The 22,255-nt window shown below is 45.9% G+C and overlaps 1 protein-coding gene and 1 pseudogene across 5 annotated transcripts in view; both read left to right on the forward strand.

The window, feature by feature from the left end:
* Positions 1–21,974, forward strand: part of LOC137632285 (serine/threonine-protein kinase PAK 2-like) — a 210,359-nt gene extending 188,385 nt beyond the window's left edge. For all 5 annotated transcript variants that reach the window (XM_068364183.1, XM_068364184.1, XM_068364182.1 and 2 more), the window contains exon 11: positions 19,228–21,974. In XM_068364183.1, the coding sequence (XP_068220284.1) occupies positions 19,228–19,392 (165 nt within the window). In that variant the 3' untranslated portion in view covers positions 19,393–21,974. The remainder of the gene's footprint in view (positions 1–19,227) is intronic.
* Positions 4,741–4,859, forward strand: LOC137632725 (5S ribosomal RNA; annotated as a pseudogene).
* Positions 21,975–22,255: the final 281 nt, after the last annotated feature.

A 22,255-nucleotide genomic window follows, 5' to 3' on the forward strand; every position in this document is an offset into this window, starting at 1 on the left:
TGACTACAAATTCCAATACAGTGACAGAGATTAACTTGAAGGATCAAGAACTGACAGTTCGAAGGGTAAAAACCTGGCTTCCCTTAATCCGGGTCAGGGCATCTCCAGTTATTTTTCCTCCAAGGTAGCTAGCTACCCCTCCCCCCCCTCACACACCGGTGAATGCTTCACTTTCACTTTTGGCTCGGACATGGACAGACGTCTCTGTCTTTGTCCTCGCTTGGCAGCCATTGTTTGTTTTGTCTTTACCTAATCACTTACTTTTCTTTTACTCAATATTTATGTAAACATTTTCTCATGTTTATGTATATATTTGAGTATAGAAATCAGTAAGTTTCCTTTTCAGAGTTTGTGCTTGTGTGTGTAGTGTGCGATATCTCCGTGGAGCCCTCGGCAGTTAGGCCACCATGGTGTAATTTCATGGGTCGCGATCGAGTTTGACTTCGGTCTTTCTCTCTCTCTCTCTTGAGGTCGTTCACCCTTTTACTACGTTACTTACTACTCCTTTGTAGCTTCCTTCCCGTGTGGGGGGGTTGCTACGCCGTACGTTTTGTCTCAATTAGTTTATGAATCTAATTGTATTTGTTGATTCTTCAGCTTTGTAGAACGATTCCTTTCGGGGTTTTCGTTCTTTCTTTAGTGTTCATTCATTTTTAAATTACATAATTATAATTGTTATAATTCTGTGTTGGTTACAGCTCTCCTTCCGTGAGTGTAAGTGGTTGTGAGGGCACGTGCCTGTTGTGTAATTCTTGTGTTTCTTTCCCTCGGGATTCCTCTTCGGAGCCTTCCCGGGGGAATGAATGTTAACTAATGATTTTGTTTTATTTTTTTACAGTTACCGATCTAGTTCGTTTCTGTAATGTGACAACGGAGTGAGCTGTCTTGTTGAGGCCTGGGGTTTCGGCTGTTGCTGCCTCCCCTATAGATCTTCGTCAGGGGCGTGTCTCCTTCTTCTGGAAGTATTCCCGTGACGATTGACAGCTCTCCAGTTCATTTTAGAACACTCATGAGGCTCGCCTCCTTGGGTGGGTAACTTTCCTTCCGAGGGAAGTTTTCCTATCCAGGCTTGAGTTTTTTCCCTTTTGGGGGAACTCCTCTTGCCTTTTTTTCGTGCGACTATGCTCTTGGTGCTGAGCGGTCGCACCTGCAGTTACGCTCAAGGGGCTGGGCAACTGCAGGAGCCCCTCTTCGGAGAATTGCTCCTTTTAGGTCACTGACTGATCCGTCTTTTCTACGAAGTGTTTCTCTTTCATTCGCGAGAGAGAGTACATTCATAGAGACTCCTCTTCGGAGGACTCTTCTGCTGTTGTTGCTGTTGGCTTCCTTCGCCGTAAGGCTCACCGTCTGCTACGTCGTAAGGGCCTCCCTTCTCCCTATAAGGGTGCTAAGAGCCGCCTTTTTGAATCTCCGTATGCAGCCTACAACTCCTCCTCCTTGATCTTCGCCCCTGGTGCAGATGGACAGCAGTCTGACCTCATCTTCCGACGGGCAACGGTCTTCTTGACGGACATCGGTCTCCCGACGGACAGACAACGGTCTTCCAACGGACATCAGTCTACCGACGGACAACGATCCCTTCGGAGCAAAGGGTTGTCTCCCACGGGGGTTCTTCCCTTGCGTGTCAGGGTTCCCTTGCGCGCCCTTCTGCTGTGTTCTCTCCTGCTCAGTGTTAGCGCACAGGCGCTCTCCTGCTCTCCTACTCAGTGTTAGCGCACAGGCGCTCTCCTGCTCATCAGCGCTTTCCTGATCGCTAGCGCTCTCCTGTTCGCCAGCGCTCTCCTGTTCGTCAGCGCTCTCATGATGATCATCTTTGCTGTTCCTGTTGGTTCCTGTTACAGTACGCGCCCTGTGCGCCCACGCTCGCCCTCGCGATCTAGAACTTCGGTTCAGGTCTTGAACAAGGACTCTTCTTCTACGCACAGGCTTCCACGCGTTGCCTTCTGCTCGTCAGCGATATCTCCTACGCGTCAACGATTGCCATCGATCTGCTACGCGTGTCAGTTTCCCTGGACACCATCAGTAGCGATCTAGCGCTCGCCTGCTGTGGACCACGATCTCAGGTAGCTGAGTCTTGCCGTAGATCTTCCTCCTGCTCGCCAGTGCTCACCTTTACTTCTGTCCTTCTGTGCGCCAGCTTTCTTCAATCGCCAGCGCACATCTGCGCGCCCTTTCAGCCACGCACCAATGGGCGCCAATGGTTTTTTCTGACCGTCTAGGTTCGCCTGATTAACAGCTTGCTTCAGCGCTCACCTTCCTGATGCTCCTGCGCGCCTTCTGTTAGCGCGATGCGCGCTAACCATCACTAGTCTCTCTCGCGTTGGCAATCGCCTACGCGCGATTCTTCACCTGCGCGCTAGCATTTTGTTAACACACCACCGCTCACCAACACGCCGTCGCTTGCCGACGCGCCATCGCTTACCAACGCGCCTTCACTCGCCTACGGGCTACCGCTCGCCAGAACGCGCCATCTCTCGTCAACGCGCCATCGCCCGCCTACGCGTCATTGTCTTCCGACCGCCTGCGCTCACCCGCGCGCCCACGCGACCGCATGCTCATGCGCGACCACGCGCCTACGCTCATGACCGCGCACATGCTCTCCAATGTTCACCCGCGCGCGAACCAACGGTATTCCATCGCGCGGACGGACGGTGGTCCGTCGCGCGGACCGACGGTGGTCCGTCGCGCGGACCGACGGTGGTCCGTCGCGCGGACCGACGGTGGTCCGTCGCGCGGACCGACGGTGTTCCGTCGCGCGGACTGACGGTGTTCCGTCGCGCGGACCGACGGTGGTCCGTCGCGCGGACCGACGGTGTTCCGTCGCGCGGACCGACGGTGGTCCGTCGCGCGGACCGACGGTGTTCCGTCGCGCGGACCGACGGTGTTCCGTCGCGCGGACCGACGGTGTTCCGTCGCGCGGACCGACGGTGTTTTGTCGCGCGGACCGACGGTGTTTTGTCGCGCGAATGTCGGCTTGATTCCTACAGTATCCATTGCTCGCCTACGGGTCATCGCTCGCCGACCACCAGCTCTCGCCCTTCCTACCACGCTCGCCCTCCTTCTGCGCTCCTTCGCGCACTTTCGTTTGCGTTCCTGCGTGCCCGCGCATGGGCGCTTCCATGTTCGGCCACACGCAAACCATTGATTCACCATCGCGCGAGCGCCAGGGCGATTGCGACCGCGATTCCCGTTGGGGTTTCACAGCATGGCCAGCCTGGCGAGTCTTCTGGAGCGTATTTCCAAAACACGGCCTCACCCCGTAAACGCAAAGCATGGCACATGCAAGAGCAGGAAGAATCTTCAGGGAGGTCTGAGCAACATTCTTCTTTCCAGAACCTGGGTTAGCCCTTCCCCGTCATCCCCTGGAAGGGTTTTGCCAGGGAGCTTTCCGTTCGAGATTTCTCCATCGGTCAAGGGGTGACTGGTTTACCCCTTCCTCTTCTCCATCTCGTGAAAGGGGCTTACCAGGTCCTTTCCCTCCTCGGTTGCGACCCGAGGTTTTGTTCTAGGAAGCTACAGGAAGATCATGGGCACTTTCCTCCTCTCGGGCTCAAACACCTTGGCGTTTCGTCGCCAAGTTTCGATCTTGCGGGCAAGCTCGATGTTGGACATCTGGACGCAATGACCGAGGGCTTCCTTTCGGGTGTCTCATCCGTGGATGTCGACAACCTCAGACACCCTTCCATCCTTGGGAAGAGCTTGTTTGTGCCCAAGGACAGAGACATAGACAGCGATTGTGCGGAGGAAGTTGACTTCCGTTTTCACTCCTCCAAGGCGCTTTCTTCCAGACCCTGCAGGGCTCCAGCGCCTCTTTCTTTCAGCCTCGGCCTAAATTTTTGGACCAGCTACGACAACTGAGGCAAGGTGTCCAATAGCAGTCCCCTCCTGTCAGGAACAGGTAGCACGGGAGGCTCTCCCGGGGGGGCATAATCCTAGAGGGAGCAGCAGAGTTCACGAATTCTAGGATTGGCTACCCCCCCCCCCCCCCCTGCAGGTTTCACGCTGGGAGGATGCCTAAGGTTACTCACCCGGATAACAGCTTCCCGATGCCGATTCATGCTCGATCTCCGTGATCAGCCAAGGATATCGCGCCTTCCGTCTCTGTCAGCGAATTCAGTGTCACTGAACCTCTATGCCATAGGGTCGGCAAGAGTTTGCCCGTTTGGGCAGAATGATCCATGCCTTAGGAGAAGGTCCTCCATAGGATCATCGACGGCTTCACCCCCTGGCTTCTTTAGTCGATCCTTTCTCGTAGGAAAGTATCTGAGACGGGAATTCCGTAGTCGACCTCTCAGCTCTGATCAAGTTTGTCGAACAAACTTCGTCCAGCGTGGAACAGCAGAATCGATCAGACTGGTAACGAGGCGACAGGACTCCTTAGACCCTGGATTGGAAGGACGGGTACTTTCAGTTTCCATTCCATCCATCTTCCAGGAAGCTCTTGGAATTCAGCCTAGACTACAGGTATTCCTGATTAGGATGCAGTGTGGCGATCCCGCCGTGGCATCGCAGGGTTTCCCCCAGAGAACTCTTCCCTGCTTTTCTCATGGCCGCTCAGGAGCAGGCTTCCGCCTCCTTCGCCTTTTGGAGGTCTGGTCAACTCTGGTAGGCTCGGGTTCGACCTTCTTCAACGCCGGGACAAGCTTCCGGATCCTTACCATGAGTGGGGGTTCATGGTAATTTGCTAGGAGCCTTCTCTTCTGCGGCTTCAACATCTGGAGTATCTAGCCATGATATTGAGTCAACGGCCTTACCACGTTGGAAACCCCGCTTCTCGTCCGTCCAGCGAGGTTAAGCAACGTCGGGTCTGGTCGGTACTTGGATGGGTGACCGCATGGGGACGCCAGATGCTGTTGCCGCCTCCTCCGAGCCTTCCCTTCAGTTGACTGTGGCAAGGCTGAGGAGAGTCGCAGTACCTGTTTTCAGTCAGGCAGAGCTCTCAGCCCTACCTTGGAACGTTTCCTAGGTCTCTTTTTCCTCATTGACCCGTCTAAAGTTCCGAATGGTCGCTTCAGGATAAGTTCCCTGTGGGGCGGCCCAAGTTCCGGTGGTTTCAAAGCTACAATTAACCTTACTTTCTGGACCCTATGGGATGATTAGGCCTGCAATGGGTGTTGACCTATGGAACCTCTTGATGCGGTTCTCGGACTCGTCAAAGAAGGGGGGGGGGGGGGGCATGTTCCGGTCCAGGCTTATGGTCAGGACCTGAAGGATACCTCTCCATCATTCAGGCAGGCTTAGGGGCCGTAGTCTGGCCCCTCTACAGATCCTACAGCTCCTGCCGAGTCGCTCCGTGCGCGACGACTTTAAGGTACTGGAGTGTTCTAATCAGCAAGGGACGCATTTTCATATCTTCGCATCTTGCAGTAGAGATACTGAGATGATTTGAGATCCTCTCAATACCACCATCGGCTCGCTCATTCCGGGCAGAGGAATGTTCTCTCCGACTATCTGAGCAGAGCCTCGTAGAAAGAGTGTACCTGGGGGTCTTTGGCCTTGAGTATCCCGCAAGTCCTGGCCTGGGGGACCTGATCGTGACACCTTGGAACCTCAAGCTTCCGCTGTTCTTCCCCCCAGTCTCAGACTCCGAGACTCTTTGGCAAGATGCATTCCGGTGATGATGGGACAACATCGACGCCTGCGTCTTCCCTCCTTTGTTGTCTGTTGAGAATGGGTCTCAACAAGACCAGGTTGTCTGTCAACCTTTCAATGGCCCTGAGAGCTCCACTGGGACTATACGCAGAACGGTTTCCGGACCCTCTGCTTCCCCTGACAGAACTCCCGGGAGAGCTTCTTCCACGGCACAGGCTACTCAAACAACCACACTGCAACATCTTTCATGAACCGGGGCATCACTTCGGCTTCATGCCTGGAGACACTACGCCTCCTCCTCAAGAAGAGACAACCCGCTACAGTCGCGGGACAGAGGTCGCGTCATCTGCGATAGTCATCCGCAGGGGTCTTCCAGGCGAAGTGGAGAGTCTTCTGTGGTTGGTGTCGTGGGAGATATACCTCTTCCCTTGAGGCCTCTTCTCCAGCAATAACGAACTTATTGCTTTTCGGCAGGAGGAACTCCTTTCCGCTCTTGGCAATGAAGCCTGTTGCTCAGCCTTTCCCTGACCTTCAGGCTGAGAGGAATAACTTTTTCCTTCCCGCTGGACCTTTCCTCGCTCATGCGAAGCCGCGAACATCCCTGCCCTAGTCAGAGTGAGACCTCCAACATGGAGCATGGCTCGGACTTTTTAGTCCCTTAGAGATCTTCTCAAGACCCTTTACGTCAGGCCTCTGATCCCATTCCGTCTTGGGTCTTCTGCTCACTCTGGCCGCGGCCAGTGTGTAAGCAATCTTCTTGGTCTCGTACGACTCCGCCCTTTCTAAGGAATGGGGGAAGGCAACATTCAGGTTCGCTCCTGAGTTGTTGGCTAGTCTCAGAATCTTGGGGACCCGGCTCTTCGGTCCAATTCCTTCAAGATTTCGAGTCACCATTCTGTATCTGATGACCCAAAACCACCTCCTTCTTGCCAGTAAAGGAATCGAGGGGTTATCTTTGGGAACAGCTGCAGTTTGTCCTCACGTGCAGCCGGGTTGGGAGCACAAGAAGGACACGGGGGAGAGTCACCAGTATACCTCTTCAGCTCGAACTCAAGGGGATTCATCTCGACCTGAATCCAGACCCTCCCCCGTCACGTCGCCCTACAGCACGATGTCGGATACATCGCAACGTTTCTTGCCTTCGAGTAATACAGGTGCTACAGGCTGGAGTCTGGAAGCATCTAATGACCTTCGCAGCCCGCTTCCTGCAGGGCGTGACCCACAGGAGTATCGATACGTTTCTATCGCTCTGTGGTGGCTACACAACAGCTGGTCTAACCTCAGGCTCCTTTTTGGACAGGTAGCAGAAGGTTGAGGGCATTGTTATCAGGTTTTAGTCTGCATGAACGAAAGAAGTATGTCTGGCCCTTACTTCTTTCTTCATCATCCCCTCTACTGGGAAGCAGCATCCTGGTCTCTGCATAGCTGACCTCAAACCTCTGCAGGTAAACCATGCTTCCTTGTGTTCCGAGTATCGAGTCAATACTGTCGCGTCCCCCATACCCTGACGAGGTGGTATTGGGAACGTCCTAACCCAGAGTTCCTTCTGGAACTCCAGGTCAACTGCCTAGGACGGGTCACACTTCTTCCTTCACACACAAGCTTATGTAGGTGCAGGGACTCCTTTTCTTGAGTGCGACTCACTCGGATTCTGAGTCCCCGGGTAAAGCCAAAGCCAGTATGGCTGGGGACTTTCCACTCTTCCTAAGGGGTAAGTCACCCAATGTAAATAGCGTGGTTTGTATTCTGGTTACGGAACAAATGACAAATTCGAAGATAATTTGTATTCTTCCTAACCATACCAACCCTAGCTATTTACATATATTTGCCCGCCAGCCCTGTCCCCCAAGACAAGTCCTACCTTTAAGTGAAAGTGAAGCATTCACCGGTGTGTGAGGGGGGGGGGGGGTTAGCTAGCTTAACCCCCCCCCCTAACTAGCGCGGGGGTAATATACCCTCGTTAAATTCTAATAGCTCGCCATTTCAGCTACGCTAAAAGGTAAACCCAATGTAAATAGCTAAGGTTTGTATGGTTAGGAAAAATACAAATTATCTTCAAATTTGTCATCTCTCTACAGTAATGGTAATATTATTATTGCATTGTCTTATAACTACTTCATTTACAGGTAATAACAGTTAGGTTAGGTAGTATATTGAATGATTCAAATGTATTTGGCTGTATTTCATTGTGGTTATAGCATTAATATAAGATTTAATGTGGGTGTTTGTAGGGGTTGGAACGAATTAGGCGATTTACATGTAAAAATACCTTCATTATATGGAAAAATCATGATACGATATCCACTCTGGAATTAACTAATTTCGTATTTAGAGGTATTACTGTATGCGGTACATATCCATTTTTTAAGACTAGAAATCTGGTATTTATCACCAAGTACAGTTTTTTTTATATACAGTATGAGATCAAATAAAATGGTCAGATATTCACTATTACATAACTCAAGTTCCACAGAGAGATGGATATTATTTGAATTAACTATTGCTGAGAGTATGCTGATGACGCTGTCCTTGTTAGCAGAACACCACAGTATTTGCAATGCTTGCTTACCAGAATGCATGAAATATCACACGAGGTTGAGCTCGAGATAAATAGAAGAAAGACAGAGATGATTAGAATGGAATATGCAATGGAACATGAAATAATATTGGAAGGAAAAAGGATTAATAGGGTAGAATCATTTAAATATTCAAGAACTGTAATCTCTAATACAGGGTCTTTTGAATTGGAGTTTAATGAAAGCTGGAAAAAAACAAATCAGACATTATATTTTTTATACTTGGAAATCAAATTGCCTGGAATTACATATGAAAATCAGGCTATATGTCAGTTTGGTGAGATCAGTTACTGTATGGACACGAGTCATGGTATGTCAATGAAACAATCTCCAACAGATTTAGTACATTTGAGAACGAAGCCCTCAGAAGACTATTGGGAGTTAAATGGCAGGGCAGGATTAGAAATGAACTAAGAGAGATTACTCAGATGCCATATACTGTATGGAGAAGATCATGGTGAGGGATAGATAAGAAGGTTTGGTCATGCTCTTCGCACTCCCTAAGAGAGATTAGTTCACCAAACATTTGACTGGGCTCCACCAGGTAGGAGAAGAGTTGGAATACCCAGGCCCACATGGCTGAGGACTATTAAGTGTGAAACAGGAGACGTGTTGAATTAAAACCTCAAGATAGAGACGATTGGCGAAATCTAACCGAGGCTCTTTGTGTCAATGGGCGTAGGAGGAGATGATGATGATGGGAGCTAGAGGATAATTCATTGTAAAATAGTGTTTACACTCAAGGTTGCTCCTATTATGGGGAAATTTTACAGTTTACAATACTGTATTGAATTATAATATTTTACAGTTTACAATATTGAATTACAGTACAGTAATCCTTCATATTGCACTTCACCTATTACACCCTCAGAACATCACAGATTATTTAATTGTATGTAAATGTTTATGGCAGACTCATTATATATCGGGAGTCTATGAGGTGATATGTAGTTTATTTTTTAAGGTCTTTATCATTTGTTTTGTCACTCTATACAAACCCTTCACTATTTATAGGGGATACTGTATTACTTCGGCATAGATGAAAGACGAGTCATTAGATTTTAGCAAGGGATAACTACCCCGTCTGATAGTTTGGGGGGGGGGGGGCTACCCTGCTCACTCACTCACACATCTGGGCTAAGCACCCACTTTGCTTTTGTCTCGGTAGAGTGTGGTCCTTGCCGCTCTCTCCCGCCTTAAAGACTTGCCATTTTAATAATTTTGTTTTTTCTTTCTCTTTTCTAGTGCGTGTGTTTCCTTCTTCGGTCATGCGTACCTGTCCTGGTCCCTAAGGCCGCTCCTGCGGTACCTTCATGTCCGCCCTTGAAACGGACCCTCACCTGCTGTGTCCAGCTTGTCGGGGCCAATGGTGCGATCGAGACATTTGTACTGAATGTCAGGAGTGGTGTGCCTCCCAGTGGGAGAGCTTTGGCCACAGAAAAAAAGGTGACCAAGCAAGATTCCTCTCCTTCGGGGTCTTCCTCGAAGTTGAAGAAATCACATACTTCTTCTCTGACCCCCCGATCTCTTCCCAAAGCTGCTCCTCTGTCAGTCCTATCTGGGGTGCGGCCGAGTAGCAGCACAGCCTATTAACCCTAGGTCAACCTTGTGGTTTGAAGGAGTGTAACGTTTCCACCTAGCGATTCGGTACCGTCCCTTCTGCCAGGGAGCGCCTGTTCATTCTCTGACCTTTTGCAGATGTTGTCCTTGGTGGGTGTTGATGATCCCCTTCGAAGGAAGTTCCTTATGAACTCTTTCAGCTGTGTGCTGAGAGGAAGCGCACTCCTACTTCCTTGGAGGTGAAGCCAGCCCCTTTGGGCACAGCACCAAACCACCTTTGTTGCTGCCCGTCAGTCGCTATCGCTTATGATCATACTTCTCCCCCAGGGATGGTGGGAAAGCAAAGTCAGAGGCAGAATCCTCCTTCAGGAAGACCTCTCTTGTCCATGAGAAAGAAATGATTATCAGCTTGTGATTTATGCCAAAGACTATGCTTCTCTCCCTAGGGCTGGGGGAAAGCAAAGTTCTAGGTGATGTCCTCCTTTGGAAGGACATCTCTCTCACCTGCAAGAGAGATTGTGACCGAGCAGTTTCCCTCTTTGGAGGAAACTCCTATATATTTCCCCTGGGGGTGCATCGGGTAGAAGAGTTTCTGACTTCTCGTCACCCTGGGTGTCCTCCCAGTGCAGTAAGGAGACGCCTGTTTGAACCTACAGGTTCTCGTCTTGCTGAACCTTTGGGTTCTCGAGACACGGAGCCTTCGGACTTCTATCGCGCTGAGCCCTCTGGTTTCATGACCCTGAGTCCTCGGGCTCTCGTGACCCCAGGCCTTCGGGCTCTCATTACACTGAGCCTGGGCTCTCTTGACCCTGGGCCTTCTGGTTCTCGTTATGCTGAGCTTACGGGCTCTCATGACCCTGAGCTCTCGGGCTTTCTTAACCCTGAGCCTTTAGGCTCTCAACACCCTGGGCTTTCAATTTGCGTTACACAAAACCTCCGGGTTCTCGTGACCTCTCTTGACACCTTGTCCACGTTAAGCAATTCCTCCAGGTTTTCATAACCTAGAACCTTCAGGCTTTTACGCACCAAGCCTCCGGGCTTTCTTAAACGCAAGCCTGTGGGCACTCGTTGCAGTGAACCTTCAGGCTCCTGTTGCGCTGAGCCTTCAGGCTCTCGTTGCGCTGAACCTTCAGGCTCTCGTCACATTGAGTCTTCTGGCCTCCAGGCCCTCGTCATGCTGAGCCTTGGAGCTCTTGTGATCTGGAGCCTTCAGGCTCGTGCCTTGTTCAACTTTTGGGCTTTTTCTACGACGATCCATCGGGATCTCGTAGAATGACAACTGCTCTCTATGCCGCAGCATGGAGCAGCGTCACATGACCTGCCTTATCACACCTTAGCTTTTTCTACTGGTCACCAGGCGCCAGCCAAGTTGGTCTCGCTGACTCCTTGTCATTCGTCTTTGGACGAGATACCATCACACACCTTCATCTTTCCAGGTGATGAGAGATCGTATCTTTACAGAGAGACCCTCTCTCTAGACGAGACGATCACCAGTCTCGCCAACCGGAGGAGCGGCATTCACTTCTCTCAGGCGTTCTCCAACTAAGCACCAGCGACTCTCCAAAAGGTCACAGAACTCCCTCTTGGCACTAACTTGCCACAAGGCGGCTCTTACCACCTTGCCACTCACCTTCGCGTCAATTTCATCGGTCCCCGAGACCAATTGCCCCGATCCCCTTATAGGGTCGCAAGCGCCTGTCTCCTTGGGATCGGTACACTTTAGATCGGGCTCAGGACGATCGACTCAGGCAGGCACCAAAACAGACAACTGCTTTGAGGGATCAACACTCGGCAAAACCCCTGGCTGGTAGACCAGTCCCACTCTTGCCTACAGGTAAGGGGTCTAACCAACCTTTGTTCTAGGTTCCCAGACCTAGGGCTCCTGGTCGTACTATTTAATGAAGTGCAGGAGGCCATTACGGGGTGCCCTACCCAGTTCTCAATCCTTGGGTAGTACACCAAGGATTCCACTTTTGGCTGCTCTTCTTCCCGGAGCCTCTCCTCCCCAAATCCTAGGAAGAGTTTCGAAGGTCCCTCCGTGACGAACCTTCCCGTAGGGAGAGACTTCTCCCCTATGAAGAGGAACCGAGAGAAAATTGCCTAGGAGGATCCAGGGAGCCTCTTGTAAGCAAGAGTTACACCAGTTAAACCAAAGGGGAAATAGAAAATGATTAGGCCGTCTCCCTCAGGGAAGGACAGGGTGATCTCTATGATGGACTTCATTCCATGTGATTCCTCCTTTTGGAAAGGACCAATGTTCTCTCAGGTAAGAAAGGGCAGGGAGCCAGAGGACTTATTTACCATCTGTAAGTCCATGGGGAGAGTTTCTGTGCCTCAACAAGAGAGGCTGACGGAAGACTCTCCTACCACGTCACGAAGAGTTGCCCCTGACGTGGTAGAAAAGTCTCCCTTAACCTGTTAACCGTCTCCGACGTCATATGCCGTCCTCCATTTTCTTTGTGCAACCGCACTTGACGGCATATGACGTCCACCACTTTAGAAGATATTTTCAAGGTGTCTTCGACGGCATATCACGCTCATACGTATAGAAAACGAAAGGAACATCGTCTGGCAACACTCTCGCCAAATTGGTAATCATTGGCAACTGCATTCACTCGATACAACGTTTAGTAGAACTGTTTCTTCAGTACGCATTTGGCGTTCGGCTGAGACGGGTCTCCTGTATTTTTCTCATCTCCCTGCTACCCTTCACGATGAGCGCTCATAAAAAAATTACGCTATCAGAGGAGGAAATACGATTTATGATTGAGGAAAGTACTGATGGAGAAGAAAGTACTGATGGTGAAGAGGAAATTCAAGATGAGAGTGATAGCTCCACGTGCTCTAGTGAGAATGAAGATGAATATTCATCGAGTGATGACGTAAACGTTTTGCCATCTGACTGGACGAGAAAAGGAAAGAGCAAGCTTCCATTCACATTTCGTGGAGATAGTAGTGTAAAGTTCATCATCATAGATAAGGAAAATCCAATGGAATATTTTGCTAAATTTTTTGATGAAGTTATTGATTATCTCGTGACAGAAACTAATAGATATGCAGGGGAATTTCTAGATGAAAATGGAGATAGATTATCCTCACAATCAAGAGTAAATAGGTGGTATGATACAGATGCGTGTGAAATGAAACTGTTTGTAGGCCTACTTATTTTGCAGGGCATTGATTCAAAGTTAGAAAATTCAATGTATTTCACATCACGTGAAAGTATTGCTACTCCTTTTTATCGGAAAGTGATGAGTGGTCGCAGATTTGATTTGCTGCAAAAATTCCTGCATTTAGTAGACAATGCAACCATAACAGATGGGCCTGGAAGAAAGACAGCTAAAATAAAACCATTCACAGACCTTATTTTGAAGAAGTTTCGGGAAAATTATATTCCAAGAAAGAATATATCTATTGATGAGTCTCTGATGGGATGGAAGGGGTACCTCTCATGGGTTCAATATATCCCAGCAAAGCGGAAAAGATTTGGTATAAAGTTTTTTGAACTTTGTGAAAGTAGCACTGGCTATATATGGAACTTTTGTATTTATTCAGGTAAAAACACAACATTTTTGGATCTTCCTGTGACATCTAGAGTTATGTCTCTTATGGATCCTCTTTTAGGAAAGGGATATTGTCTTTATACAGACAATTTTTATACTAGTCCCACACTCGCAGATATGCTTGTTGACAATGAAACTGAAACTGTTGGCACTCTGAGACTCACGAGAAAAGATGTGCTAGCATTTATAAAAAATGCTAAACTAAAAAAAGGTGAAACCGTAGCAGCATTCCGAAACAAATCAATGGTGTTGAAATGGAAAGACAAGAAAGACGTATGTGTTCTGAGTACTCTGCACGATGATTCCATGAAAATTGTAAAATCTAGGAGAGGATATGAAAAGTTTAAGCCAAAAGCAATTGAGGACTATAATAACAATATGGGTGGTGTTGATTTATCAGATAATCTTATGGTACATTTTTCAACAGCAAGAAACAGGCTGAAAAAGTATTACAAGAAGGTATTTCGGCACATGCTAGACATGTGTCTCCTAAATGTTTTCATTACGTACAAAATGCTTGGTGGAAAGTTTCCAAGACGGAAGTTTATACTGAGGCTAGCTGAAAGAATGGTGTCTACATATGCAAGAAGAAATAAGGATGCAATAAGAAGACCAACAAGACTTGTTGCAAAGCCTTCACGCTTATTTGAAAGACATTTCCCTGAATATTGCCCTCTTACCGAAAAAAAAGCAAAAACCACTAAGGAAATGTGCTCTTTGCAGGAAAAATGGCAAAAGGAAGGAAACATCCTACTGGTGTAAAGAATGTGATGTTGGTTTGTGTGCAGCACCATGTTTCAAAGAATGGCACACACAAGAATAAATAGAACTGGAATATGAGAGGAGCAAAGAAATGAATGTCCCCCTTTGTGTTTTTTTTTTTCCTTTTCTCTTCCTTGATGTCGTCTACCTCCTATAATTGGGGGAAAGTGACATGGTATATAGAAAGAATAGGAATACAAAATAATAAATATGTTTTGTTCATGATTAAAATAAAAATGTTTATTTGCAATTTTCTTTATTTCCTCAGATATTTTCTACGTAATTTGTTCATTATTTCAACAATGACTGAATGTGTATATTTATGCCAAAAAAAATAAGAAAATAAATACAAAAAATCATAAAAGAAAAGTAAACAAGTTCATAAGAAATGAATAATACAAAAATATAAGAAATCATGCATTTTTTTTTTTTACCTAATTTCTTCATTATTTCAACAATAACTAAATGAGTATATTTATAAAAAAAAAAATAAGAAAAGAAATACAAAAAAAAAAAAAAAAAAAAAAAAAAAAAATGCATCAAGAAGATGAGACCGCATGGTCTAAGCTTAAGCGCCAATCCGCTGGATAAGGGGGTGACGCTCACAAAGCGGAAACGGTCAGGGAGAGGGACGGTTAACAGGTTAACGACTTCAACCCATCCCAGCTCCTATGGATGAAAGTCCAGAAGTGAATGAGCAGTTTGGTCTTGAGGATGACCTTTTGCCCAGAGCTGCTGGCCCTAAGGTCACTAAGCCAGAGCAGGAGTCAGAACACATCTTCTTCTTCTTCGTCTTCTGGCAGGTGTTAACCTGCATTAGATTCATCAATTACTGCCAAATTCATCGGCAGCCCCAGAGGATGGCAAAGACACAGTCTTGGGCTAAGTTTATGGCACTCAGAGACCGCCGAGGGTCAGTGCAGCTCTGCCATGGTCAAAGGGGTTGAAGAGAGCCAGTAAAAAGGCAGTTTTACAGGCTCCTCTACCTCCCTCCGAACAGGCTCGTCCACCAAACTCCTCTTGCCGCCGTTTGTGCAGCAGAGTAGGTATCGTGAGATCTTGAACAACCCTCTTCCGGCCTTGCCTCTGAATCACTGCATAAAGGCTCTCGTAAAGGGGTATTTCCTTCGAGAGATTGTCGGGACTCGGTCTCATACTCGGCCTTGGAGATCATTAACCAGGAGAATGGTGCAAAGTATGCCATGCAGGCTACTTCGTGGCTGAATCTCTGCTTGGGCTCTGTGGGCCACTTGATCAGAACTCGGGACTGGTCTTTTGAGTCCACAAGGAAGTTGATGGAGACCTTCCTCTTGTTGGGTACTAGGACGATCGAGTTCCTCTCCCACCAGGTTGTTAACCTGTGGGAAAATTCCATCCTCAAGAGACAGGACATGATCATCGAGAGGTTCCATTGACAGCTCACACAGGCCAAGGTTTCTAGGCTGAGGAACTCCTCTTTCGAAGACAGTTCTCTCTTCGACCTGGAAGATGTCGAGCGGGTGGCGGAGAGGTGGAGGAAGTCCAACAAAGGGCCTTACAGAGTATGCCATGTATGCTACTTAGTGGCTGGACCTCTGGTTGGGATTTGTGGGCCACTTGATCTGGACTCAGGACTGGTCTCATGAGTCCACAAGGAAGTCGATGGAAACCTTCCTCTTGTCCGGCACTTGGATGATCGAGGTCCGCTCCCAGCAGGTTGTTAACCTGTTGGCAAATTCCATCCTCAGGAGACGGGGACTCAATCATCGAGAGGTTCCATCAATAGGGGATTTGGCAGAGGCTGATCCCACTAGGATGGGCAATCCTCCCACATATCCACCTGTTGGGGGATATCTGCAAAGCCGCTGGCTAAGGTGGCTGCAGCTTGGGGCCAAACCATGGACGGTTGAGGTGATTCGTTTAGGGTATCACGTCCTGTTCATTCTATCTCTCCCTCCACTGACTTGGGATTAAGTCCCAATAAGCTCCTATGAGAAGGGTTCCTTGAAGGAGCTGGACCTTCTGGCTGAAGTCAAGACCCTGTTGGAAAAGGGTGCTCTCCAAGAGGTCTGCGACGGGTCTGGGTCTCCAGGCTTCTTCAGTCGACTCTTTCTTGTGAAAAAGGCATCCGTAGGCTGACCAGTCATCGACCTCTCGGCCTTGAACAAATTTGGCAGTCAAACCTTGTTCAAAATGGAGACAGCTGACACAGTCAGACAAGCAATAAGACCGCAGGATTTTTACACTGGCATACTTCCAGATCCTAGTCCATTGGTCTTCCAGGGAGTATCTAAGAATCATGTTCAACCAGAAACGATACCAGTTCAAGGTGCTGTGTTTCAGGCTTTCTACAGCACCTCAGGTTTTCACGAGAATGTTCGCCCTAGTGTCATTTTGGGCTCACAGAATCGACATACGTCTCCCAAGATATCTGGACGATTGGCTGATGCTAGCAGACTCGCTGGCAACCCTTCTTCAAGACTGAGAAAGACATAAAGCTTTGCTAAGATCTGGGGATCATGGTAAATCTCGAGTAGTCACAACTGTTTCCCTTTCAAAGACTGTTATATGTGAGCCTGATTATATAGACACCAAACGGCACAAAGCATTTCCATCAGATGAAGGAATTCAGGGGCTGAGGAAGGGAACAGGACCCTTCCTCAGGCGAGAAGAATTTCCAGCCCAGAACTGGTTGTCTCCTAGGCCATCTATCATCCCTGGCCCGTCTAGTAACCAATAGTCGCCTCAGGAAAAGACCCGCCCAGCGGCAACTCAAGTCCCAGAGGAATCAGGCTTTCGATTCCCTGGACACTCTAGTTTGTATAGAGTCAGAGGTATTGAAAGACCTCAGGTGGTAGTTGGCAGAAACCTCTGCAAAGGGGTCGATCTTCTCATCCTTCCCCTGAAACAGATGCTCTTTTGGATGTATCAAAAGAAGGGTGGGGGCCCACATGCTGCACCACACCATCTCTGGCCTGTAGTCCAAATCAGAAAGGTACTAGCATATAAATCTCTTAAGAATGAGGGCAGCCTTTCTAGTCCTCCAACAGTTTCTCAGGTTCTTGGCAGGGCCCTTCGTGGTCTTAATGAGTGACAATACCACGGTAGTAGCCTACTTACACAAGCAATGCAGTACCTTCTCACAGCCCCTGTGCCATCTAGCAGTAAGGATACTCAGATGGGCAGAAAAGAACACCGTATCCCTATCTGCTTGCTTCATTCCAGGCAAGAGGAATATTCTTGAGGACAATCTGAGCAGAGCAACTCGCATAGTGGGCTCCGAGTGGTCTTTGAATCATCCAGTAGCCAACAAAGTCCTGACTTTGCGGGGATCCCTGACTGTGGATCTGTTAGCGACGGCCCTGAGCTTCAGGCTCCCACCCTACCGCTCCCCAGTCCTGGAACCCTAGGCTCTTTGGCAAGATGCATTCCAACAACGTTAGTCCTCAACCAGGAAGAACTCTGAGGTGTTACCTGAAAGCAGCTCACCCCCACGTGTTGCCACTCTTTGTCATCATGGGAAAGGTCAAGAGAAGGGTCACGAAGAACCTGACCTTACAAATAATCCGGACCTTCCGATGACCCAGAGCTCATGACATCAGAGGCATTGTAACATCCCTGGCATTCAAAAAGAATTACTCTGTGGCGCAGGTACAGCAACCGGGTGTGTGGAAGTCAGACAAACTTCACTGCCCACTACCTACAAGATGTAACCAACAGGAACATGGAAACATTTTCCATTGGTTCTGTAGTGGCTGCACAACAAGTGGTCTAATCACCTCGAGCTCCTTGATGGACGAGTAGCAGAGGGTTGAGGTTACCTGGATTAGTCTGGTGTGAATGAATTAGAGTGATTGGCTTCCTTCTTTCCTTCACCTTCCCCCTCTCTTAGGAATTCAGCACCATAGTAGTCGGCACAGCTGACCTCATCTCTCTGCAGGAAAGATCCACTTCCCTTTTGTAACCTTAGTAGAGAAATAATACTTGTTGAGTCCCCAATACCTCTACCGAGGGGTTATTGGGTAAAGTCTTAGTACTCTGATTCCTATGACTCGAGACCCTATTTACTACTGTAGACCAGACACATTGCTAGTGTTACAAACACGGAGCTTGCACAGGCCACTAGTCACAACAATTTTATCGAGATGCATGGTTCCTCCCACCTACGATCTATATCGTAGGGGAGAGAACCCTGGATCAAATGCCAAGAGCCAGTTAATACTGTATGGACTTCCTCCCCCCTAAGAGGTAAGTCATACCTTATAAATAGCGAAGGATTTGTATAGAGTGACGAAACAAATGACAAATTTGGAAGTAATTTGTATTTTTCCTAACCATACAAACCTTGAGCTATTTATACAAATTGGGCTGCTAACTCTGTCCTCCTAGAAAGTCCTGTCTTCAAGCAGAGTGGGTGCTCTGCCCAGGCGTATGAGTGAACGGGATAGCCCCACTCCCCTCCCACTAACTAGCACTTGGGGTAGTCATCCCTTGATCAAATCTTATGGCTTGTCTTTCAGCTACGCCATAAGTAATATCCCCTGTAAATAGCTCCAGTTTGGATCATTAGGAAAAATACAAATTATTTCTAAATGTCATTTTTGTGTTAAAAGTAATCGTTCCTACCCTTTGGTAAGCCGACTGTGTATTTCTGCATCAAAATAATTATTCTCCTTTGTGATCCACACGGGCCATTAACCCATTAATATTGTTAGGCCATCAGTTTTTGAGGTGTTAAGATGCTCATCCCACGCATTATCATGCTCGGATACAGCAATCCCAGGTCAAAAAGTTTCAGCTATTTGAAGGTACTTCCAGCAGGGATCTTCATAGTAAAGAATGAAATGTTTGTATTAGACTTAGAAAAAAGGACAAATTTAGAAGTAATTTGTATTTTACCAAACTATACAAACCTGAGTTCTTTATCTATACTTATACTTTACCCGTCATCATCAACCGAGGAGAAAGTCCTGGCTGCGATCAAAGGGAAGAAGGTATGAGTAAGCGGGAAGGGGGCAGTGCTTCTCCCTGCTACCACTGGTAACTGGCTGTTTTTGACACCTTGTTAAAAGTTTTATAGCTGTGTGCCAGCTTGCTGTAACATTGTATAGTTAGGAAAAATAGAAATAGCTTCCAAATTTGTCATATTTTCCTGATTGTTTATTAGTTTGTTAAGTGTAAATTTCTTATTTCAGGATTTCTTGAACAACTGCTTGGAAGTTGATACTGAAAAACGTGCATCGTCGGAGGAACTTTTATCCCATAGGTTCCTTAATAAGGCAGTCAGCACTACTACTCTCAAACCCTTAATTGAAGCTGCTCAAAAGATCCTTGACAAGCGTATCAGTCATGCTATGTAATCACAATAACTTATTTCATCAGGTGCGGTATTTAGTAAAGCCCTAGTCATATAGTATTTATACTGTTATTTAGTTATACTATTGTTTAACCTTGGTACATAATCAGACTGTGGTTGAAAATACTGTAATTAAAAGAGGATCTTTTTATGAAATTTCTAATTTGCAATTGAATTTATGCATTATTTTTCATAGTACAGTTCTCAGGCATGTGTAGGTAATTATAATTATATTTTTTGTGGTCAGAAAGTTTCCTAATTTGAAAGTCAAACTGCTTTATTAAACGATGGATCTGTTAAACAGATCATGCATGTTTATAATGATTCTTATAAGTGCAGGTAACTTTAGTCTAAATTATAAGGTTTTGTTTTAGTGTCATGATTTCAATGGCTTTTTATTAGCATATCATTATCCATTAAGTATGATGTTTCAAAGAATTTCTGACTTTTTCTCTTAGTTAAGGTCAACACTAATGATAGTCCTAGTATGAATTTATATGATTTTTACTCATTATTTTCACCTTTTTCAGATTTAAGATCATATTGGTATATTTTGGAAGCAACTGATATTTGATTTTTATTTTTCATATTTGTGTCTTCGGGCAGGAAGTTGTTGCAAATTTTTGCAAGCAAAGTTGAGGCTTTGAAATATAACTATGTCCTAGCAGATTAGTTGGATACAATTATAGAGACATGCAATTGATTGCTCCTCCAAACTAACTTTTTGAATTTATTACGCTCAATAGACCCTCTGTGTTTTTAAGTAAGATAGTGTACTAGAGGATATTTAGAATATAGTGTGACACTGCGAGACTGATTGCAGTACTGAAATTAATGCATGGTATAGTTTCGTGAATATTTAAGTGTTTCCTTTGTGCAGTATGTCACAAGATTATAAATTTATTAAAATTACGCTTCCTAGTATACAAGGTTTATCTATGTATACACATATTTTTATGGAGCATGTCCAACAGGTTTCCATAACATTATGCTTCCAATATGGAAAACACTGTAGAGAAAAGCTTTGTAAATGGATATGGCAATGTTGAATTTAAAAATTGAGTAAGTGTTATATTTTTAGGACAGATGAACCATATGATAAAATTAATACTCAGAATATCAACATCCATAATGCTGTTAGGAAGTATGTGGTACTGTTACATAGAGAAAATGAAGGTCTTCTGGTATTGGGTAATAAGACAGCAAGAAAAAAAAAAAAAAGCCTATGGGACACTTGTAAATGGTAAGGGAGGCGGGGTTCTTTTTGTAGAGAGAGATGCAATATAGTGATCATACAGCTATCTTTAAGGACTGAAGGTTCTGTCACACAGCATTTTTCTGTATTTTTGATGTTGCACCATCAGTAAGGGTACAGTCTTCTGTTGGCGTCTTCTTTCCCTATGTTCTCCCTACATGAATGGGTTGGTTGCATGATGCGCCCTCTCCAGTGTCTTCTATCAAAGGTATCATACCACTTCCCCCAAATCTATTCTCTCCCTATCAACCTTCATCTTATCTCGCCATATAATTCTCTGCCTCTCTCTCGATCTTCTTGCCATAACAGGTTCCTCCCAAGCCCTCCCCACCATCCATTCTCAACACTTGCCCACACCATCTCAGGCATGACACTCTAATCACCTGGGTAATGTATACTATGCCTGCCATTCAAATTTCTCATTTTCCAATCTTTCAAGCAGTGATATTGCCATAATTGACCTCAGCATTTTCATCTGTTCTCTCAAGCTTTGCTTTCCTTTCGTCTCAAGAGCTGATGTTTCTGATCCATATATTAACAATGGTCTTATTAAGCTGTTATAGATTTTGACTTTTAGCTTGATTGGGATTTTCTTATCACACATACTACTTTTGCTACTTCCTGTCATGTGGTCTAAATCATTCGATCCCATACATAACCTTATTTCATATAGTCAATATGTATTTAACCAAGTGCCAAGTAATACATTAAATATCATGTTATGCTTATAAGAATAATTTCCAAGATTATCTCTAGTTATAGCCAAAAGACTGCTTAATATATTACAATATAGATCTAGCCTATGCTAAAGTAGGTAATTTGCTTCACAAAAAAGTTACAGGTAATTAATTCCTAGGAAATGTGTTACAATTCATCTCTACTAGTAATTAAACAATGTTTCATAATATAGATTTGAATTATAATACTGTTGAGCAGGAATATGTTGAATAGGGTACTCTTCCAAATCAAACAAATGTGCAGATCCTTGTCTGAAAGATGATGGAAATTTGAACATTTACTTGTAAAGAATGTCAGACTTTTGTCTGTGTGACAGATCCTTTAGTACAACTAAATGTTTTAATTATTTTGAGAACAGTATATGATGTTTAACTTTCATGTGTGATTGTAGAGACTCTCCCATTAAAAGTATAATGTTGAACCCAGGAAGAACACAGGACAGTAATGAAGCATTCAAAGAAGTGGATTTGTTGTTCAAAACTCGTTTTGAACTAAAACTGTTCCTATTTTGCTTGGGAACATTTTCTGTACTAAGAATGTAATTGCGAAGTCTTGAAACTTATGATGAGGCATTATAAACATGATGGACTTTATATTGCTTGATTTCTTCACAGCAAAAAATAATGAATGTTAAAACATATATGAATATATGTCCCTCATATTCTCAAGTGTGTGTGTGTGCATTTCTATGATTATATAGTTATTTCTCATTTGTAGATTGGTTCTAAGTAGCTTACAAAGTGCTGTTATGTCAGCTTAAAGATTAAAACTGTGCAATTGAAGATTGCCACAAAATTGGCAGTATGGTGCATATTAAATTAAGAGTATTTGAAAAAGACATGAGTCAGTATCACATAAATTTTATTTTGTATTT

Source organism: Palaemon carinicauda, chromosome 41 (assembly GCF_036898095.1).
Source record: "Palaemon carinicauda isolate YSFRI2023 chromosome 41, ASM3689809v2, whole genome shotgun sequence".
Classification (NCBI taxonomy): domain Eukaryota; kingdom Metazoa; phylum Arthropoda; class Malacostraca; order Decapoda; family Palaemonidae; genus Palaemon; species Palaemon carinicauda.